General features: G+C 36.3%; 2 protein-coding genes across 3 annotated transcripts in view; one reads left to right on the top strand and one right to left on the bottom strand.

Annotated features, from left to right (window-relative positions):
• The window catches only part of LOC145662444 (OCIA domain-containing protein 1-like), a 43,393-nt gene extending 26,030 nt beyond the window's left edge, over positions 1-17,363 (top strand). For both annotated transcript variants that reach the window (XM_081728027.1, XM_081728028.1), the window contains exons 3-6: positions 3,760-3,943; positions 10,314-10,462; positions 13,682-13,796; positions 17,145-17,363. In XM_081728027.1, coding sequence (XP_081584153.1) covers positions 3,760-3,943; positions 10,314-10,462; positions 13,682-13,796; positions 17,145-17,265 — 569 coding nt within the window. In that variant the 3' untranslated portion in view covers positions 17,266-17,363. The remainder of the gene's footprint in view (positions 1-3,759; positions 3,944-10,313; positions 10,463-13,681; positions 13,797-17,144) is intronic.
• A 1,849-nt stretch (positions 17,364-19,212) lies between these two features.
• The window catches only part of LOC145662445 (OCIA domain-containing protein 1-like), a 35,641-nt gene continuing 33,853 nt past the window's right edge, over positions 19,213-21,000 (bottom strand). Inside the window, exon 7 of the mRNA XM_081728029.1 lies at positions 19,213-20,337. The gene's annotated coding sequence lies outside the window, so the exon portion shown is untranslated. The remainder of the gene's footprint in view (positions 20,338-21,000) is intronic.

Below are 21,000 nucleotides of genomic sequence, written 5' to 3'. Positions count from 1 at the left end.
ATCCTGATCTTTACATGCTTCTTAATATAACTGTCAAGAGTCATTTCAGAAGGACAAAAAGATAAACAGTTGCACAAGTGAAACCATTACACAGAATTACATATGAACAATTTCAAAGTACTACGGAGTACAGAAGAACTAATTTAGTTCAAGTTAGTTAACAACGACTTTTATTGGTCCAAATTAAAGAAATACACCGACTTAATCTGCATATCAATAAGAAAAGTGAATAAAGATACGACGAATTATTTGAGTCCACTTTGGCTCAAACTCATTTATACATAGATAGATACCAAAGATACTTATTTCACTAAATGCCTCTCGTGGGGTCTGTATGATCCCCCCCCCACACACACACAAAGTACGGCATTTTCGATGTATTTTATCAATAGTAAACATTGAAACGAAACAATATTTAGAGTTTTTCTTCGATTGCAATTACATAACAATAATAACTACAGAAAAATCACAAAATAAACATTTATAAACTTGTAAAAAAGAAGTTGCTTTTGTGTATAATCTTTTTGAGTAATGAATGGGGAATTTAGGTCTGAATATAATACGAATAATATACGGGAGTGAAAGGTGATAACCCATAAATGTGTGTTCATCAAGATTTTACAAACACTTACACTTTTACGAACATTTTTTTTGTTTTTTGGTTTAAACCAGTTTTTTTTTTTTTTTTTTTTTTTTTAACAGCTGGTTTAAACCATCTTGGTTTAAACCAGCCAACACTGCAATTCAGGGATGGCGATTGCATCTTTCAACACGATCGAGCACCTGTTCATACTGCATGGCCTGTGGCGGAGTGGTTACACGACCATAACATTCCTGTAATGGACTGGCCTGCACAGAGTCCTGATTCGAATCTTATAGAACACCTTTGGGATGTTTTGGAACGCCGACTTCGTGCCAGGCCTCAGCGACCTACATCGATACCTCTCCTCAGTTCAGCACTCCGTGAAGAATGGGCTTCCATTCCCCAAGAAACCTTTCAGCACCTGATTGAAAGTATGCCTGCGAGAGTGGAAACTGTCATCAAGGCTAAGGGTGGGCCAACCCAATGTTGAATTCCAGCAGTACCGATGGAGGGCGCCACGAACTTGTAAGTCATTTTCAGCCAGGTGTCCGGATACTTTTGATCACATAGTGTATATATGGCAGGGTTGGCTGGTTTAAACCAGCTGTTTTTTTTTTAAAAAAAAATTAAACCAAAAACCGAAAAATGTCCGTATAAATGTAACTATTCGTAAAATCTTGATGAACACACATTTGTGGGTTATCACATTTCACTCCCATATATTATTCGTACTACATTTAGACCTAAATTGACCATTCTTTATTCAAAGAGATTATATTACTAAAGCAACTTTTTTTAATGTAACTTTATGGATGTTTCTTTTGTGATTTTTTTATAGTTTATTATTATTGTTATGCAACCAAAGGAAAATTATAAACATTGTTTCGTTTTAATAATGTTTACTATTGATAAAATACATCGAAATGCCGTACTTTTTGGGGGGTCATACAAACCCCACGAGAGGCAATTATTGAAATAACAAGAATCTTTGGTAACTATTTATGTATAAATGGGTCAGAGCCAAAGTGGACTCAAATAATTCGTATCTTTATTCATTTTTCTTACTGATATGCAAAGTAAGTCGTTGTATTTCTTTAACTTGGACTAATAAAAGTCGTAGTGAACTGACTTGGACTAAATTAGTTCTTCTGTACTCTGTAGTACATACTTTGAAATTGTCCATATGTAATTCTGTATAATAGATCCACTTGTGCAATTGCTTATCTTTTTGTCCTTCTGCACTAATGACTCTTGACGATTATATTAACAAATATGTAAAGATCAGTCAACGTATTTTTACCAGGAGTCCTTCGTGAGTGAGTCGGCAGACGTATCGCATTTGTGGCCAATTAGTCCCGGTTTCGAGCTTAAATGGAGGACAATTCCTCTTGGATGTAAGCCGAGAAGTGGTTTGGATTCCGCTTTAAGCTTATGTGACCCCTTCCAGCATAACCCGGTTATTGCATACTAACACTAAAGCGAAACAAGCTTACTTCTGTCCATATGTGATATAAATACATAGAGCAGATTATTTAAACCAAAAAAAAAACTGGTTTAAACAAAAAAAACCTGGTTTAAACAAAAAAAACTGGTTTTTTCAATAAAAACCATGGTTTTTGCCCAACCCTGATATATGGACATAATTACTATATATACACCTGTTCGTGTATATTTGCATTTACAATGTGATATATACCATAGGAATTTAATCATTTTTCTAAATTTCACACTGAGCTGTTAAGGTATTCATCTACTGTATAAAATTTATTATTTAATACCAATTTGCGCACTGAATTGAGAAAGAAATCATGAGTAATTTTTATGTATTCGGGTAGCTTATTATACAGTTTTACACAAATATAGATACATGATTTTCCGTATGTAGACGTTCTGTGATACACAGTAGATAAGTTATCTTCTTCATGCGTAAGATAGTTGTGAGTATCGCCATCTCTTTTAATATTATCTAAATGATCCAAGTAATTTTGAGTTCAGATATGTACAAAGAAGGAACTATCATCATATTTAATGATTCAAATAGTTTCCTACAGCTGGTGCGTTTCGCTGATTTTTGTAATGATTCTTTGTGACACATTTTTGTTGTTTGAATATGTTCTGAAGTACTGGCAAAGACCCCAAGAAGGCAATCCCGTATTTAATATGAGAATAGAATATGGCATAGTACAGAGACAAAATTGATTGTAGATTCAGAATTGGGGCTAGAGTTCGTATTATGTACACAGCCTGAGCTAACTTTTTGTTTAGTTTGTCTACGTGTTATTGTCATGAAAATTTATCATCTAGGTGCATACCTAAAAGTCTTACGGTATTAGTAAATGTACACTCATGTCCAAAATGATTGTCGCATATTTATAATTGTCTTCTTGTAAGGATATAATTTGATAATGATTTTGCAGGGCACTTTTAATACTGATACTATGTGTATAATCGGGAAATGTATATTTGTGGTAAATTTCATAGGAAAAGAATTATAAATGCGAAAATTAGAATGAGTAAAACAAAATGTTGCTAAATGGACAAGAAAGTTTTATTTTCGTTTTATTGTTGTTATTTACTGCTCTTTTGACATGAAATTTGCCATATACATGTCTTTGCCGATTGTACACATACTAACATTATAAGAAATACCGGGTGAATTCGTTATCAAATTATGTTCCTACAGCAACATATTTATAGACATGCGACAATAATTTGGACATGAGTGTACATACGTCATGATTCATTGATATCTGTGATCTACTCATTATTGAAGTTTTTTTTTCCTTAAGGATCAGTTATAAATCTGAATGGTAAATGAGTGTTGCGTATAAAGTGGAAGTGAATGTTAGAAGCGATGAGCTGATCACACATCATATTTGATAGTTGAAATCAAACCGTATTTATAATCAAACAGAAATCTAGGGATGCGCTTGAGTCGAGTCGAGACAGAATTTTCCTGACAAAATTCGAGTCGAGACACAGCTCTTCCAATAAAAAAATATATATTTTTCGAGTCGAGACCACTTTTACAGCACATTTTCGAGACGAGACAGTCTCAAATCTTGTCTTGTGCGCATCCCTACAGAATTCCTTAAAATCTCAAGACAATGTTAATTGTTCTGTTTTACGTGATGGAATAAAATGCTTTAATTTACATCAATGTTGTTCTTTTTCAGGTTACTTAAAGCCCAGTCCTCGATGGGGAGCAACCCCAAAGGTTACAGTGGCTGCAATTATAGGCTATTTCTTGGGCCGATTTTCTTATGCTAATATATGTGCTGAGAAACTGATGCAGCTGCCGAATAGTCAGATTGGAGCAGCACTTCGAAAGAAGAAGCAGCAAGGGCAGTTCCAAGAGACGTAAGTTTTTTTTTTTAATTAGATGCTTCTTGTAACAAGTGATGGATGAGTTATGGTGGTTGATTGAAGTTTAGTTTCCCCTTTTGAGCTTTGAGGCTGTATGAGACGTGAGCTTATAGTTTGTGGAATCCGAGACACCGTAATTTCAGTACGAATCGAATCCAGGGTTTCGTACATCAAATGTACACGCTCTAGCTACTAGGACAGCGGGGAGGGCTCGGAGCTACGAGGTGTGATTAAAAACTACGATGAATAACTTTATTAGAAACAAGGTAATAAGCGATGAAATTTGATCTAATCTCCTTCAAAGTTCTATCCTTGGAGAGCAATGCATTTATCCCAACGTTGAATCCATGACTGGAAGCATTTTTGGAAGGGGCTGCTCTGTCCTGGTCCTCGCAATGTCAGGAATGGTATCAAAACGTCTTTTTAGCTCAATTTTTGATTTTTGGGAAGAGCCAGAAGTCCCGTAGTGCTATATCCGGAGATTACCGTAGCTGTCGATAAACAGGAAATTTTTTTCGCCCAAAAACTCGCGCTATTAAAAGCGAGGGGTGGTGAAACGAATTTCGCACTTACCCTTTTCGTTTGCCAATCCGCTGTTAAAATGCTTTAGACGCACCCGTATGGGATATTTAGTTCTTCAGAAAGCTCTGGAATACTTATTCGTCTGTTTAAACGAACAATTTTTGCCACTTTTTGCACGTTTTCTTCTGTTTTTGAGCTTAATGGACGTCTCGAACGTTACTCGTCTTCCACCGATTCATTTCCGCTTTTAAATCGCTCATACGACTCGTAAACAGTCTTCAGAGTTACAGCAGTATTGTCATACACTAACTTCAACATTTCATAAGTCTTTTTGGCACCTTTTTACAATTTGAAACAGAACTTATAAAGGAAGCCAAGCAAGTTCTGTCGCTTTTTGTGGAGGTCTTTGTTCAATTGGCCGTCACACAGTGAGTTGAATGCGAATGGAGGTAAGGCGAAGTTCAGTTGTTGGTGTGGGTATATCCAACATACTTATCTGGTTGTGGGAGTTCAGTTACACCGTGAACTTGCGTAAGGACAGAGGGAACATGAGACTTCCACAGAGCATCATAAGGGCCTGTATGCTTTACGAGTTCAAACTGGGGTCAAACGCCGCTGCAGCGGGGCGGAAGATATGCCGGGCCTTTGGTGAGGAGGTCATGACTACACGGACAGTGCAGCGGTGGTTTAACAAGTTTAAGGACTATGACGAAACACTCGAAGACGCTCCACGTCCCGGAAGACCAACACATGTACAAAATAAAGATCTTTAGGCAGAAATTGAGTCGAACAGTGGTCAGACGTGAGGAACTGGGGTTACAATTCAGTTTAAGTGGAGAAACCATTCGTCAGCACCTCCACCAACTTGGAAAGCACTACAAGTTGGGTCGATGTGTCCCACATGATTTGACTCCGGGCCAGAAAGCAAAGCTACCAGACACCTGTATTTTTTGCTATCTCGTCTGAGGAAGGAGGCATTTCTGGATAGTGTGTTGACATGTGATGAGAAGTGGGTCCAGTACGAAACTCCCATGATCATTGGTTTGCATTCCATGAACCGGTTCCAAAACAGTCGAAACCAGCACTGCACCAGAAAAAGGTCCTCTTATGTGTTTGGTTTACTGCTCGCGGGATCTTAGAGCGGGAACTGCTACCAGCTGGTCAGGGCATCAATGCAACTGTGTACTGTGAACAGTTGTGCTGTGTTCAAGAAAAACTCAAGACTCTGGACCCAGCACTTTTGAATAGCAAAGGAGTCCTCCTGTTACAGGACAACGCTAGGCCCCACATGGCTAGGAAGACCCGGGACCATTTTACGCCTTGGAAGGGAAACCTTATTGCATACTCCCCGGACATTGCACCTTCCGATTATCATCTGTTCCATTCCTTGGATATTAACCTTAGAGGACGCCAGTTCAAATCCCTAGTAGAGGTGCAAAATGCTTTTGATACGGAAGCAAAGTGCTCTTCGCTTTACGGTCCACCAAGTTCTACTGCGATGGAATCCAAAACGTGTGCAGAAGGTCGATGTTGATGGGGACTATTTTTGATCTTCCAAATATGCCTTAGGTGATATATCGATGTTCGAAGGTGGTGGGTGAAAAAGCGACAGCACTTTCTTGGTTACCTTTATAATATTCAAGCGTTGTTAATACGTGACAGACACAGTAAACACAACCTCACTCTAGCGGCTCTAGACGCTGACTGACAAGTCAGAATGTGTTCCAGTTTGACGCTGCCTGTTTTAACGGATCAGGCTCTCGGACAAATTACATCAAATGATTGTAGCGTCAACAGTTACTGCTTAAAAAATCACAGTGTTTCTGATCACTCCTTGTATTTAAGGAATAATCAGGTCAGATGAACCATCACACTAAATTTCCTCGCTTACATTTCTTAAATTGAATAATGTCAAGCCCCACATTTATTTGTGAAATTACAGAAACATTTATTTGTGAAATATGAACGAAATTATAATAGCCGCTTACAGGAAATCGTCCTAAGGAAACTCACCCTCAAGAATAAACTACCCCTTGTTGATTTTTCATGAGAATTCAGTTACGTCACATCACAACTTTGTTAAGGAAATATTTATACATTTAAACCTGTCTTTAGCGGAATCGAACGGGACTCACAAATATTTCCGTTTAAAATAAGTTTCCGGTTAACGAAGGTAGACATGTGTAAAAAAGTTGCGTTCGTATTAATGGACGTACTGAGATGAAATAAGATGCTGTACGTACCTTAGTGAATTTACAGTACTTATTTCTACTACGAACTAATACACGCAATACTTACAATCAACAGGAAAAATACTGCACACACGTTGACTTATTGCTTCCAATAGTCAAGGAGGGTTTTCCGTATAGATTACTGCTTGGCTGCTCGACTTTGTACGAACACTTTAGCCAGTAAAACCATATTCAGCATATCATTGTCATTTTGACGTAAGACAAATTTTTGCTGTTGCTTTGAATTTTCAACAGCATCTTGATAAGTTTTTAGCCTACACTCTTCCTCCAAATCAGTGCTATATTTCTCTTCTTCCTCCATTCTCTTCTTTCAGACTCCGTAAGATTCTCAATTAACGCATTCATATCCGTTCTCTCTCTCGATTTGCACATCACTGTCTGTTTTGATGACAACTAGTGTATTTGTATATATAATTTTTCATAAGATATCTAAAAACTTCCTAAATGCTGCACTTCGAAACTTGCAATTTTCCGTTAAAAGGCTTATTTTAATTTTCGTTGTTCACGTGACAGTTTTCGTTTAATGATGGGAATTTAACATGTTTTCACACCTAAATATATGAGACCGTAAAGTATTTTCGTTTAAGACAAGTTTCTGTTTAATACAGTGTTCGCAGAAGACAAGTTTTCCTCTCCACGAAATGTTAACAAATATTTCTTCCGGATTATTATTATTTTGGTATATAGAAAAAGACTTACATCATAATGTAGGATTGCTAATGAAACACATTTATTTAAAATTAAACTTTTAGATAAATTGGTCTGTGTGTGTTTAATGTGCATGGAAAAAATTGCATTATGTTAATAGTTTGTTGAGATTATCAAAAATAAAACTACTTTTTCTTCATTATATATATATATAATATTAAAACAATAAGTGGTTTTGAGAGTTCTTGTTTGCATATTTGTGGATCAATGCCCATTGTGTTAAGGATCAGGCCTCCCTGGTTTCTCCCTAACTTGGATTTTATTCATCTTTTATCTATATCCTTAGATTGGGAAAAAAATTAAATGAAATCTTGAGTTTAATAACGTCCCACGATTATGCCTGTTAGGCTAAGGGAGACGATGATTAAAGCCACTGAAGGATGATGGAAGAATTGATGGAATGAGAAAGTGGAAGGCATCCCGAGAAAACCCACGAGCACGATGTTGTCCACCACCAACTAACTTGGCCGGGGATCGAACCAGGGACCCCATGCACCAGAGGTAAACGCTCTATCACTGAGCCACTGTACCCGTCCGAGATACTTGGAGTTGTAGCCCAGCTAAATGATAGAAGCCGAGCAACAGTGGTCATTCACATTGCGTTCATACAGCCCCCTAGAGGATGTTACATCCTCTTTTATTTACATCACACAGGAACGTAATACATAGGCTTTTTAACTGTAATCCAAAGGAAATTAATCTGTCAATTAAGCTTTCGCCACATGGTTTGGAAATATTTTACAATGTAAATTAAGCAAATAAAACACAGATAAGAAGCTATTATGTGCCTTTTACCCGAACTTTCTTTTCATCGACTTGCGACTTTGCTTCCGTCATCCTGGCTGCTGCTTCGATTATTCAACTTTTTTTAAAGTTTACTTAAGGACAAATTCATGCCTTCGATTGCTTTGTTCCTCCACTTTATTTATTTTACATGAGTCGTGGTTACTTCTCATGTACTGAGTTAAACCACCTACAGTGACTGAGTGCTTTTCATCATTTCTTAGCTGACTCATCAACTTTCTGTAGGATGTTTCTCGAGCTTGGTCTCGAGAAACTGTTAAGCAGCTAATTCTATCTTGGTGATGGCGTGAGAGACCCGGGTTCGATTCCCGGCGGGAGCTTATGTGGTTTGGATTCCACGTTAATCAGTAGGTCCACGTCTCATATAGCCTTGCTGCTGAAAGGGACGTTAAACTCACCCAAACTCAACTCAACTTGGTGATGGTATGTGTCGACCCCCAGATTATCCTGTAAGAATTGAAGACTCATCTCCTGCCACAAGTTTCCAGTTCGAATTTTGGAAGGCGCTTTCGATCCAAGAACCACATCGATAGCTGACTCGAAGGTTTGGAAGTTCTCATGGACAAGTCTCAGCAAACGAACGTGGAACCATTTCATCGGGGAACCACCCGATATTACGTCACTACCCAAGGTGATGAAAAACTTTCCACTTCCTCTCTTGACAGATTGGGCTTTTAGTTATAGACAAATACGTATCATTATTTTGTGTATGTACTCGCCTTCTCTCGTTTGTATGTGGTATTACAGCTTTACGAACTGGATTGTGATGAGACCTTATTAAGAATAATTTATGAGGCACTTGATTTCTACCTAACTGACCCTAACAATAGTTGTGCTACCGCCATTTGTAATTTTCCGCAGAATGTCTTTGATTTTGTTCCAGTGTGAGATTATGAAAGTCCACTTGGTATTTGCGTATTTGTCTTTAGTCCATTACATTATTAATCATGTCTAGCAAACGCTAGTGGTGGAAACCTAAGTATTCTCTCTAAAAATACTTTTCAGTATATTAAATATTAAGTATATTTTACCCTTTATCATTTTAGTTCATGATTTATGATTTTCTGAGAGTGCTCGGACTTACTCATAAGCTACTTCTCCCGGTAATAACACGTGCAATTCGCCTTAGGCTATTACTATCTGGTTCGAACCCGCGTCATGACATAGCCAATATTTTGTTCCGTTACATAGTAGAGATATCTTTGGGTATTTTAAAAAATACCATCTCTGTAGTATCTTTCCTACTGTATTTCTTTTCTATTAAAACCACCCTTTTTTTGTCACTTTATGATTCCGTTACAGTTGATTGATTGATTGAATAAATAAATAAATAAATAAATAAATAAATAAATAAATAAATAAATAAATAAATAAATAAATAAAATAGAACTTTCATTTTAATGATGCTCTTTTCTCTCACCTGTGCCGATAATATTTTAATACTTTGGCGTGAGGCAAATATCTCCAACAGCAGAAGAAAATTAACATTTTATTTATTTTTACTTTTGGAGAAAAGTCGAATTCTTTCAGAGAGAGGCCGGTAATGAGAGAAAATATGTGATTTCCGTATACGTCATATATGAAAAAGAAATTGGGGCTACGGTGACTCAGTGGTAGAGTACTTATTCTCTGATGTGTGGAGTCCTTTGTTCGATCCCAATTCGCGCCAATTTAACTTTTTGTGGGATGCGGAGGTTTTGGTGTTCTCTCACTTTCATTCCACCATTTCATTCATCTTTATCGCTACCAGCCTCTCTCTTAGTCTCGGGGCATAATCGTGTGACGTCAAACTAAAAAAAAAATAAAATAAAAATAAATAAATAAATAAATAAATAAATAATGATCACTATTTCCTACTTCTTGAAACACACCTACTCATACTCATAGTTGAAATATTGCTATACATAAATTTATAATAAATATTTACAAAGGAGTCTATAAAACAAATCTGTCGTACAGCTGAGTATTTCAAAGATAGATCTTTCTTTTTAAGTTTTTAGGTTATTTAATGGTACTTACGTAGCACAAAAATCGTCTGAAATATTAAGTAACGAGTAATTTTATTTTTGTTTTCACAGTCTTACTTTTGACCCCTCTTTCGGCGCAGGTCTGCCGTCGTTTGGTGTGTCACCCGATATGTATCCTGATCAGTCCCCAAGACATGAGATCGATGACAAATACGTTCAAGCAGAAGGTTTGGATGATTCTTTCAGACCAACAGTTGATAGTAAGTTCTATTATGTGCATGTTACTTGTAGTTGGGAAATCGCTTTTTCTTGAGAAAACAAGTAAGTTTCATTTCATAGTTGTAAAACTATGGTAGACTTCCAAAGTATGCGAATTCAGCATTGAAATACATCTGTAATAGGGGGTAGTGAATGGAATCTGTTAAGTAGTAAGTTTCTATCACTTCTGGTCATAGTAAAGAGATATAGAAGAAGATTAAAGCTTTTCTTAAGACGCTGAATCAATTCCAGAAATCTACTTGTCATTATCTATTATCGTTTTTGTTCTATGGTCATCAGCGTTGAGACTCGAAACGGTTGATTTCTGCCAATTTCGGTTTGAATAAAGGATTAACGGAGAAGATGAAACCTATTTTTGGAAGACTGAATCGCTTCTCGATGTCTCTTATCATTTTTGCTCTTAGGTAAATTAATGAATTAATGTAATTATGCATTGGAGCCGGAAATACTAGTGAATGTTAACCACTTCCCGTTTTGGTTGAGTGTTACGAGCGGTTATGGTATATTTTCTTCAGATATTGAATGAATTCCACAAAAGCTGCTTGTCACTATTACAAGTTTTCCTCTATATATTTTCTTCAGATATTGAATGAATTCCACAAAAGCTGCTTGTCACTATTACAAGTTTTGCTCTATCACGATCAACGGTGAAACTGGAATAATTTGTTTCTACCACTCCTGTTTCAATAAGGGCAACAGAAGAGATAAAACCTTTTGTTGAAACGCTGATTCGTTTGCAAGAAACCGCTTCTCGGTATAGAGCTTCACCGTGGCTTACCAGAGTTCCCTCGTGGCTAAGCGGTTAGCGTATGCGCCTGTCGCGTGGGAGATTCGGGTTCGATTCCTGGCTGGAACTCATGTGGTTCGGATCCCACGTTAAACTGTAAGTCCACATCTCACAGCCTCGCTGCTGAAAGGGACGCTAAACTTAAAATCAGTTAATCATAATCAGTATCTCATACCAGTTTTGCTCTTATATCTGTCGACAAATAGACAGACAATAACCGTTCTATAAAACTTCCGATACTTAAGTGTAACATAGTTTGTAAGTCTAAAAAGAAAAAGTTAAAACTTTGGGTTTGTAGTCAGTTTACGAAATGTGGCTGGGGAAAAACGGACTGGTACTACAAAATAATGTATTGGTCATTATGTACGATAGAAATATTATCCCCTACAAAGTACTCCCGTGCATGATCCCTACATCGTTCCATACAAATTTTCCATTGCTGGAAACAGTCGTTTTCGGAACCATGTTCATGATATCCGTCGCTTTTCTTTTCATTGGTTCTATTATCTCATATATCGTTTCCTTCAGAGCTGATTTGAAAATTAAAAGAAAAAATGTACGGAGCAAAATCTGGCGAATATGGCGGATAATCTTCCCATGTTTTGCCAAAAATATCTTCACTGGCAATGACGTGTGAGCAGGAGCTTTGTCTTGGTGCAAAATCTATGACTTGTTTGCCCACAAATCAAGTCGTCGTTCTGCTTGCTCACGAAATGATGTTAACACAATAATGTTGGTTTACAGTTTCACTCTCGTGTACCTAATTAGGCTACACAATCCCATGGATGTTGGAAAAAAAAACTCCAAATTACTTTAAATTTCAACTTGTTTGATTGGTGTTTGGTTTCAGGGTCGTACCTAAAAAACACGACTCGGCACAGGTGATTACTGTCTCCAAGAATATAGGGTCTGTTTCAGTGTTTGTCAAAATGTCAGCATAAATTTTCACCCAAGTTTTCTTTTATTCCAGTGTCATTGTCCTTACACCAATTTTGGAACACACTTTCTTCATGTTAAAACTTTACGTAAAATTTTACGAACACTTTCTTTCTCAATTTCTGTGATTTCAGCAGCAGCTCGAATACTCAAGCGACGATCCTTTCGAATCACATTTCCGACTTTTGGAATGTTCCGAGTCCGCCAGTCTCATCACTTTTCATCTCTCTTTAAAAACAGTTTGAACTACTCAGAAATCAATGTGTGCATAATAAACAGTCATCTCCATCGTACTTTTTACAAATCGTGAGTTTCTGTCATATTGATAGCAGGGCTCATACCGAGTCACTTTTTTTTAACTAAAAGTTACTTTTTTTTTTCTTTTTTTTCAAATTTGTCGCTAAATGTTACTTTTTTGGGAGGTAAAGTGACTTTTTCGTGTGATTTATGTTTTGCATTGGCAGTTTTCTAAGAAAAATATAAAAATAAATGGAAAAAGGCAGAAACTTGTCACTCATTACTCTTCTGAAAGCTTCAGTACTTGCTGCCACATGTGAAACAGTCAACTTTATTCTCACTTCAGCTTTTATTCTTTCTAAAGCGCAGTAGATGGTTGGTGGATGCTTAAGCTCGCAAGGTGGGGTTGAGAACCCTTCTGTGTCTATTTTTTTGCTATCATAATAGTCTTTTAGTTTTCTCTCGTAATAGTTAACGCTCTGCTCAACGTTGTGTGTGTTTGTGTGGTTCATCATGTTCGTCTTGTGTTATGCTTCTTGTGTGCTCTTCTTAAGAGTAGGTGATGAATGCTCTCAATGCTAAGTTGAGTATAATGTCTAGGATGAAGAAATTCGGAAATAGGCCAGAACTGGTTCCACTTACTCAGAAGCTTCTTACATCTGCTAAGTCTGCTTACCGTAACTACAAAGCATACTTAGAAAACCTAAGAAAGGAGGAAGCTCAAAGAAGAAAAGATGAAACAAAACAACAAACAAAGAGAGAGGTGATTGAGAAATTGACAAAGGTAAAAGGGGCATGGTGAGTTTTTGGTCACTTTTTCGTGTGCTTTTGGTCACTTTTGGTCGTTTTTCGTGTGCTTTTGGTCACTTTTCAACTATTTACAAGAGACCAGACCGCTATGAGCCCTGTGATAGGCTGTTCCATTTTAACTCTAAGTATCTTTCCGATGGAGTACAGACGCGCAGCCCGCTTCGTCCAAAGGCCACAGCGAAACTGGGCGGCTTGTACCTTGGATAATCATTCATTCGATAGGCAGGGTATTATGGTTAGTCCATTGGCCTTAACGCCCTCGCTTTCGCCAATTGCAAAATCAGTCTAGATTTTTTCTAGTGACACCTGCTGTCGTGATAGTTTATTTTACTAAAATGCAAACTATAGTTGCTATGAAATACAGAAGCCATCTTGCATGATTTTCTGAACTAAATGATATAATGACTAACCTTTGCCTTTAAATTTTCAGCGCCTCAGATGGAGGATGAACCCCTTCCTCCGCCACCGCAGCATTATACAACATATGAAGAACTACGTAGAAAGAACAGAGATGAGTATGAACTCAAGAGAAAAAATCAGTCTAGGTAAAGTTAGTGTTTTACTTTGTTTTTTCCTTATATAAGTCTCTAGTTTTCTTCTATACGGAACGAGAATCCTAAAAATTGAAAAATGATTTCAAATTTCACTTGTTGTTGAAAGTAACAAAGTTCCATATATACCAACGTTTCATATTCAAAACGATTTTAAAATAGGATTGAGTCTAAAAGTTTCCAATGAATGGGAATATGTCAGAACGTAGGACGACGATATAACATATGTATGTACAAGAAATCATCGATTTGATAAAGACAGCAAATATAACCGTTGATACAATAATCAAAATACTACTCATAAATGGGACACATCAAGTAAGCCTTTTTATAGACACATATGGCAGGTTGAATTGAAAGGTTAAGCAACTATGTCGAAATCATACTTTGCACATGCTAGTATTTTGTTGCTTGTTTACCTAAGCAAAAATTTTCGACGAAAATTCTTCAGAAGACTTTCTCAGTTTTCTCGAGAAAGAACTAGGAGAAATCTCAAATCAAACATAAAAAAATTATTAAAGAAACGGTTTTTCAGGTACTTACAGGTATTTTTCTTTATTTAAAAATTTAAGAAATGGTATTTTTTTTTCTATTTTCAATAAAGTCAGTTTCTTCAAACACAATTTCAGTGCAGGGGGCGCGGTGGCTCAGTGGTAGAGCGTTCACCTCCGATGCTTGGGGTCCCTGGTTCGATCCCAGCTCGCGCCGTGTGGACTTTGTGGTGGACAAACACCGTGCTCGTGGGTTTGCTCGGGATTGTCCCGTTTCCTCCCACTTTCTTCATTCCACCATTTCATTCATTTCTCATCATCACCGTCTCCTTTCACCTAACCGGTATTATCGTGGGACGTAAAACTTAAAAGATTTCATTTCATTTTCACAATTTCAGTGCACCGCCACCACTTCCAGGAAAAATAAAAAGTAAGAAATAAGGATTGAAGAAGCTAAAAACGTTTCTTACAGTTCTTTCTTGTAAATATACAGGAAATAAGATCATGCTATATAACGCATTGAGTAGAACACAGAGAACTGGAAGAAATTGATAATTTCAAGTATCTGGGAAGTATTTTGACGAGAGACGGTTACTGCACCAAAGAGATAAGATCAAAGGTTGTCATAGCTAAAGAAGCATTCAACAAGAAAAGATCACTCTTAACTAGCAGACTCAATATTGGACTGTATGGTTAAGAGTTGGACACTACGGAAGTTAAAGAAATATTTAGTGAGCTTCGAAATGTGGTATTGGAGGAAAATGGAGAAGATAAAATGGACAAAGAGAGCAACAAACGAAGATGTTTCAAAGCGGGTAGGAGAGAAGAGGACATTTCTAGCCAGCATCCTTCGTAGGAAGGCAAATTGGATTGGACACATCTTGCAAAGAAATTGTCATCATACCACCATAGAAGGAAAGCGAGGAATAGGAAGAAGAAGAACACAATTGATCGATGATTTGAAAAATAGAAGAAACTATTAGGAGTTAAAAGAGAAAGCTGAAGATCGAGAGATGTAGAAGAAACATTTCCAGGCCCAAATCTAAAATTGAAGAAAAAAATCCTCATTAGTCCCAGGACCTGCCGAAAGGCAGAATACTTAATAATAATAATAATAATAATAATAATAATAATAATAATAATAATAATAATAATAATAATAATAATAAAACACATTGATAACGAGTAGAAATACAAAAAGAAAAGATCACATGTCAAAAACGCCAAATACAACGATATTCCGACTTCAGATTTTCAAACTTAAAAATAAAATAAAATAAATAAATAATAAAAAAAAAAACCTACAGTGAAATGAATGAGATATAGATTTATTAAGGATAATTTTTCAAAACAAAGTTAAATTGACGAAAAAAGAAAATTATTTTGGGACTAAAGAAACAAAAGTAAATGCGGAAATAAGCTTCCTTGACAGAAAGTAACGTAAGGAAACAACCTAATGATCCTCAATATGGAAACATTTAGTTTTCTCAAATTATCATAATATTTTTATTGTCAAAGTACATATTTTTGAGTAGCCTATTGTTTAAGAAGAAACCTTACAGAAATTAAATCATAGTTTTAGCAAATCAATTAAAGGGAAAGGATTAAAACAAGATTATTATTTTTTTTAAATAAATAACCCATCGTTAGAAATTTACTTTCTACGGATTGTTTACATCAACATTTTCACGTAATCAAATTTCATCGTTTATTTGTTTTAAAATATTCTTTCTTTTGCCATTCAGTTTTTATTTTTCTTAACAGCAAAGTGCAATTTTTATGCAATATTTGTTTCTAATGATATTTCACCAGTTATTTGTTGTAGAATAATATTGCTCTTATTATTCAGATGAATTTCTTTATGACATTTTACTGGCACATTTTACTCTAGTGAAACATTAAAACACAAACTACCCTTCCTCGTGCGTAACACTTGTGCAACCAGTTTTGAATTTTTCAGTCCATTCGTAGACACACTGTTCCCGTATTGTGCCGAAAGTCGTTGATGAATTGCGACCCCTGATACATCTTCCGACCACAAAAACCGGATCACTGCTCGATGTTCCTCTTTGGTGCAAACTTTTAATGAAGCGGTCATGATCTATCTGAATCAAAAGGAAAACAAATGGAGGAATTAGGATCAAATTTTCATTGCATGACCACAACAGCATAACAATAAAATAGACATGGACGGAGGTCAGTCAGTATCAACAATGTAAGACAGTTATAGCTACATTGCTGATAATTTTGGACTTATCCTCGTAAAATTTTAAAGTTAATGCATCAAGTACTCGTTAGCGTGATCATAGTAAATTGTTAGTATTTTTTAAAATTTCATTAAGAATCAAACAGAACTTATACTACAGAGTGGCGCGGAGCTGACTGGCGCATTTCGAAGTTGAATATTGCGCAGGCGCAATTGTCTGGAGTGGGTTACGGGTGGGAGGTTTGAAGAGAATAGGATGCCACTTTATAGGAATACCATAACAGTTACCATGGACCTCGTTGGAGCGTTGAACAGTGTGTTTTCTATGTTCCTAATTATTACGAAACGAAGTCAGTCATTCAAATACAGCGATTTCATTGTTACCTGACATTACACGAAAGATCCATTGTAACTGTTGTAGTGTTCTTATGAAATGGCATTCTATCCACTTTCCATTCCCCAGTCGCAACCCACTCCAAACCATCGCGCCTGCGTAATATTCAATTTTCAAATGTGTCTATCTGCTCCGCGCCATACTACCAAATTTTGTTTATAACCACTTTTCACTAAGAATAGATGGGTATTAATTGTATTTAAACAGTTATATAAGTAAAGCAATCTTAATATAATTTTCTGTATATTTAGGAATATTTTACCGCCGGATGAAGTTCCGAGAGTGCGTCCTCTGCAAGAAACACCTACCACTATACCAGCAAGAAGCACGGGAAATGAGAAGAATAAATATGGAGATGTATGGGATGGGTGAATGGCATAAGTTGTTTTCAAATGTGCATTTGATATAATTAATTGTAAATATAGTTGTAGTCAATGCTTTGTGTGATAAAAAGTAGTATTCTTTTGAAAGTGTGTATTTCTTTCCTTACCAAAACTCCTTTATATATATATTTTTGTCTGTTCGTCCGCAAGACAAAACGTCTGAAGAACTAGTTGATGGATCACTACCAAATTTGGTTAAAATGTAGAGGTTCATAAGTTAGGAATTTGTTTTTTTCGTGGAATTGATATTAAAACCGGAAGTAGTAGAAATCAACGATTTCCGGTTCTTACGTTGATCACTATAGAGCAAGAACGGTAATACAAGGTGTGTTCTAAAAGTATCGAATCTTTGGTTGGAAATCCGAATCCACACTAATCTCCTTCAAAGTATTCGCCTTGGTAATGCACACACTTCTTCTAGCGCTCCGGCCATTGTTGGAAACACTTCTGGAACGCAATTTTTAGAATGGTGAGCAACCGTCTCATCGCATTCCGCATGCTGTCTTCTCTTGACTCAAGATAGGGCGTTTTCAGCTTGGGAAATAATCAAAAGTGACACGGAGTCATGTCTGGTGAGTATGGAGCCTGGTGACACAGGAATGTTGTGTTTGGCGATGAAAGTCTGAATCGAATTTCGCGACAGACTCTTCATGCCCAAATTCTCATTCAAAATTGGATGTACCGATCCGATTGAATGGTTTCCGCTCGGGGTAGCCAAACCTTTGGCAAAAATTGATGCAATATCACTGCTCAAGATTTTCTGTCATTTTACCAAAAAAAAAAAAAAAAAAAAAAAAAAAAAAAAAAAAAAAAAAAAAAATCAGACGACTGCTCGCTACACGTCTTCACTCATTGGCCGACTGCTAGCGACTGATGATTTCTGCTGGCAGGAAAAAATTCCCGACTGCGCATGAGTGTACCCTCTACATCTACACTGAGGAAAGTTTCTCACGCTTCATTGGTTTACGCGGGAAAAAAATAAGGTTCCATACTTTTCGAACACACCTTGTAGATAGCGAGAGGCTGTTTTCTGCAATCGACTAAGCATTCCAAGAATCCACTTAATCTCCATCTTAATTCTGTACTGAAACTAGAAGTGATAAAAAATCCACTACAACTTGCGAACTTCCGTTTTTAATGTTGATCTACATAGAACAAAACCGATATTAAACTTCCTTTTATAATTCTAAGAATAGATACCATATACCATTTTCTCTCTTAAGTCTCTGTTCAAACCGGAGGTGGTAGAAATCAGCCATTTCCGGTTTTAACGGTGATCGCCATAGAGTAAAAACAGCGAGAAACTGTTTTCTGGAATAAATTAACTTCTCAAGAATATAATCCATCTGCACTCTAATCTTTCTACTAGAACTTTTCCACTTTGTATGTTGATTGCTAAATAGTAAAAAAGATTAAATATAGCGAGAAACTGTTCTTTGCGATCAATTTTAAGTATCCGAAGAATGTATTCCATCTCCACTACTATCTCTTTATTGAAAGCGATAGTGGCAAAAATCAACCACTTCCAGTTTTAACGTTGATCACTACACAGTACAGTACACGGTACAGTAAAAACGGCAATAGATACCAAAATGGCGTTAGGCGTTCCAAGAATATATTTCATCTGGATTCTAATTTCTCTACTGAAACGGAAGTGATAGAAATCTACCACGTCCGGTTTTAATATTAAGAAAATATGGCATAAAAACCAAACTTCTTCATGTGGTGTACATATAATATTGCTTCTTGATAGATATATATTCATTGGTGGTAACACATTTATTAACATGCAGTAGGAGTCCATGGGCCTGGCCCAAAGTTGATACATAAGAAGGTAATTAATGGCGGTACAGAACATACAATCGAAGAATATCCCTAACAAGCTATACAGGATATTTAAAAACATACAATGTTTTCCTCAGTAGCACGTGTAACCATTCCAAGCAGCCATGAAGCAGATATTATGTGCAGGTAGCCAGTCGTACAGATGCTGATTGTCTCGGATATGTTACCTGCTCCTCCCAAACCAGGAAAGAAAATGCCGCCATGTGCATCTGTGTGTATATGCTCTTTCCAACGCTGCAGTATTTCTTTATCAGAAATATTACTAATAATAAAGTAATAAACTACTAAGCTATTTTAAAAATAAAAAAGTGAACGTGAAGTATTGTGGTAGGTTAACATCTGGAGAAATTTTGAGCTGTATACGATAAATTGTTTTCGCACAATTTCCAGAAGAAATTCGCCATACGGACAAATGATTTCGGCTGAAACAGACACAGCCTTAAAGAAAAAAATCATAGCATGCAATTGACTTAGAAGAGGAGCTTGCCAAAAATAATAAAACAAGAAATTACTTATTTAGTTTGTAAAATAGAGGATTTTGTGTAACCCAAAGCTGACAGTAAGTATATAAGGATCACTTCACCGTCCTTCAGTAGAAGACAAATGCCAACTTGAAATAATAGGGATGTAATACAAACTGTGGAACATGCATTATCAAGGTTAATATTAACTTGATTTACAAAGTGTCCTTTGCGTTTGCTATCAAATCTTTCATAAACAGTTATTTTTGTACACTGTGTTCTTGAGAAATGGCAGCTAGTGATTCTTCCCATGGACATGCTTGTAAGCTCGCTTTGTACAGTGTCGCATTTTTTAGATGTCATTATCAATTTATTTTAGAAATGTATTAGTCTCAGTTTACATAACAATGGTCAGACACTCCCAAATAAAAAGAAATATGTGGTACTGGGCATCTTTATTCTTACTTAATAATAATTATTTACATATAATTACAGTTAACACTCAGAAAATATTTCTTCATACCTTACACATCAGGCCTTGCGAACTGATTTGAACTGACAGAAGGTACAAAAGTAAAGTACGCATTTAATTTTTTATATTTATATTGTCAGTGCTTTTATACAAATGGCGTCAATATTTTGTTTCTCAACCACAATATTATTTCATTCGTATTAAAAAATCATCACTGTTTCACAACTATGAACCTCTTGAAAGTCATCCTGGGGCAGAGCTATTCGTCTCGCTGAATTTCAAGCTGAAAGGGTAATAGACAAATTACAGTATACAAGTTGTAAAGGAAAGGGTATAGCATATTTTGTTAAAGTGAATCAGTTACTTCACTGTTATGTACCTCAGTAATGGAATTCTTGAAAAAGTCAAAATTACTCGTTCACAACTACTTAACAAATAGAAAGGAACGCCTTTAAAAAAAAAAAAAAAAAATCGTATTTCATCAAAACCAAAAATCTAACGCTGAATTTGAATGAAGGTAACCTAGATAAGAATTGGGATTTTGTCATTATTAGCTTAATTCAAAAGTTTAGTCTAACATTAATTGTACCAAGTGTCTTTTATGTTCCGCTTATGCTCATATAGGTCATACAGGACAATTGTTACATGCTGTTGGTTCTTTCGGGTTCCAGGTTCGACCCCGGCCAAATAAGTTTGTGGTGGACAATATTGTGTCCATGGGTTTTCTCGGGCTACTCCTGTTTCTTACATTGCCTTCCTTGTTCCATTATCATTCACTTGTCTTAATCATCCATCTCGTTTAGCCTAAAGGACATAATAGTGGAACGTTAAACTGAAAGATTTCATTTCATTTTGACAACATTCATTCTACGTAATCTCAAGTACAGTTGATTTATAACGTATGAAGATTTAGGATTTAGATTTCTGGGCTTTCGGCATCTAAGGC

Source organism: Thermobia domestica, chromosome 10 (assembly GCF_964235325.1).
Source record: "Thermobia domestica chromosome 10, izTheDome1.hap1.1, whole genome shotgun sequence".
NCBI classification, from domain to species: domain Eukaryota; kingdom Metazoa; phylum Arthropoda; class Insecta; order Zygentoma; family Lepismatidae; genus Thermobia; species Thermobia domestica.
This window is presented reverse-complemented; position numbering and strand designations above follow the sequence as displayed.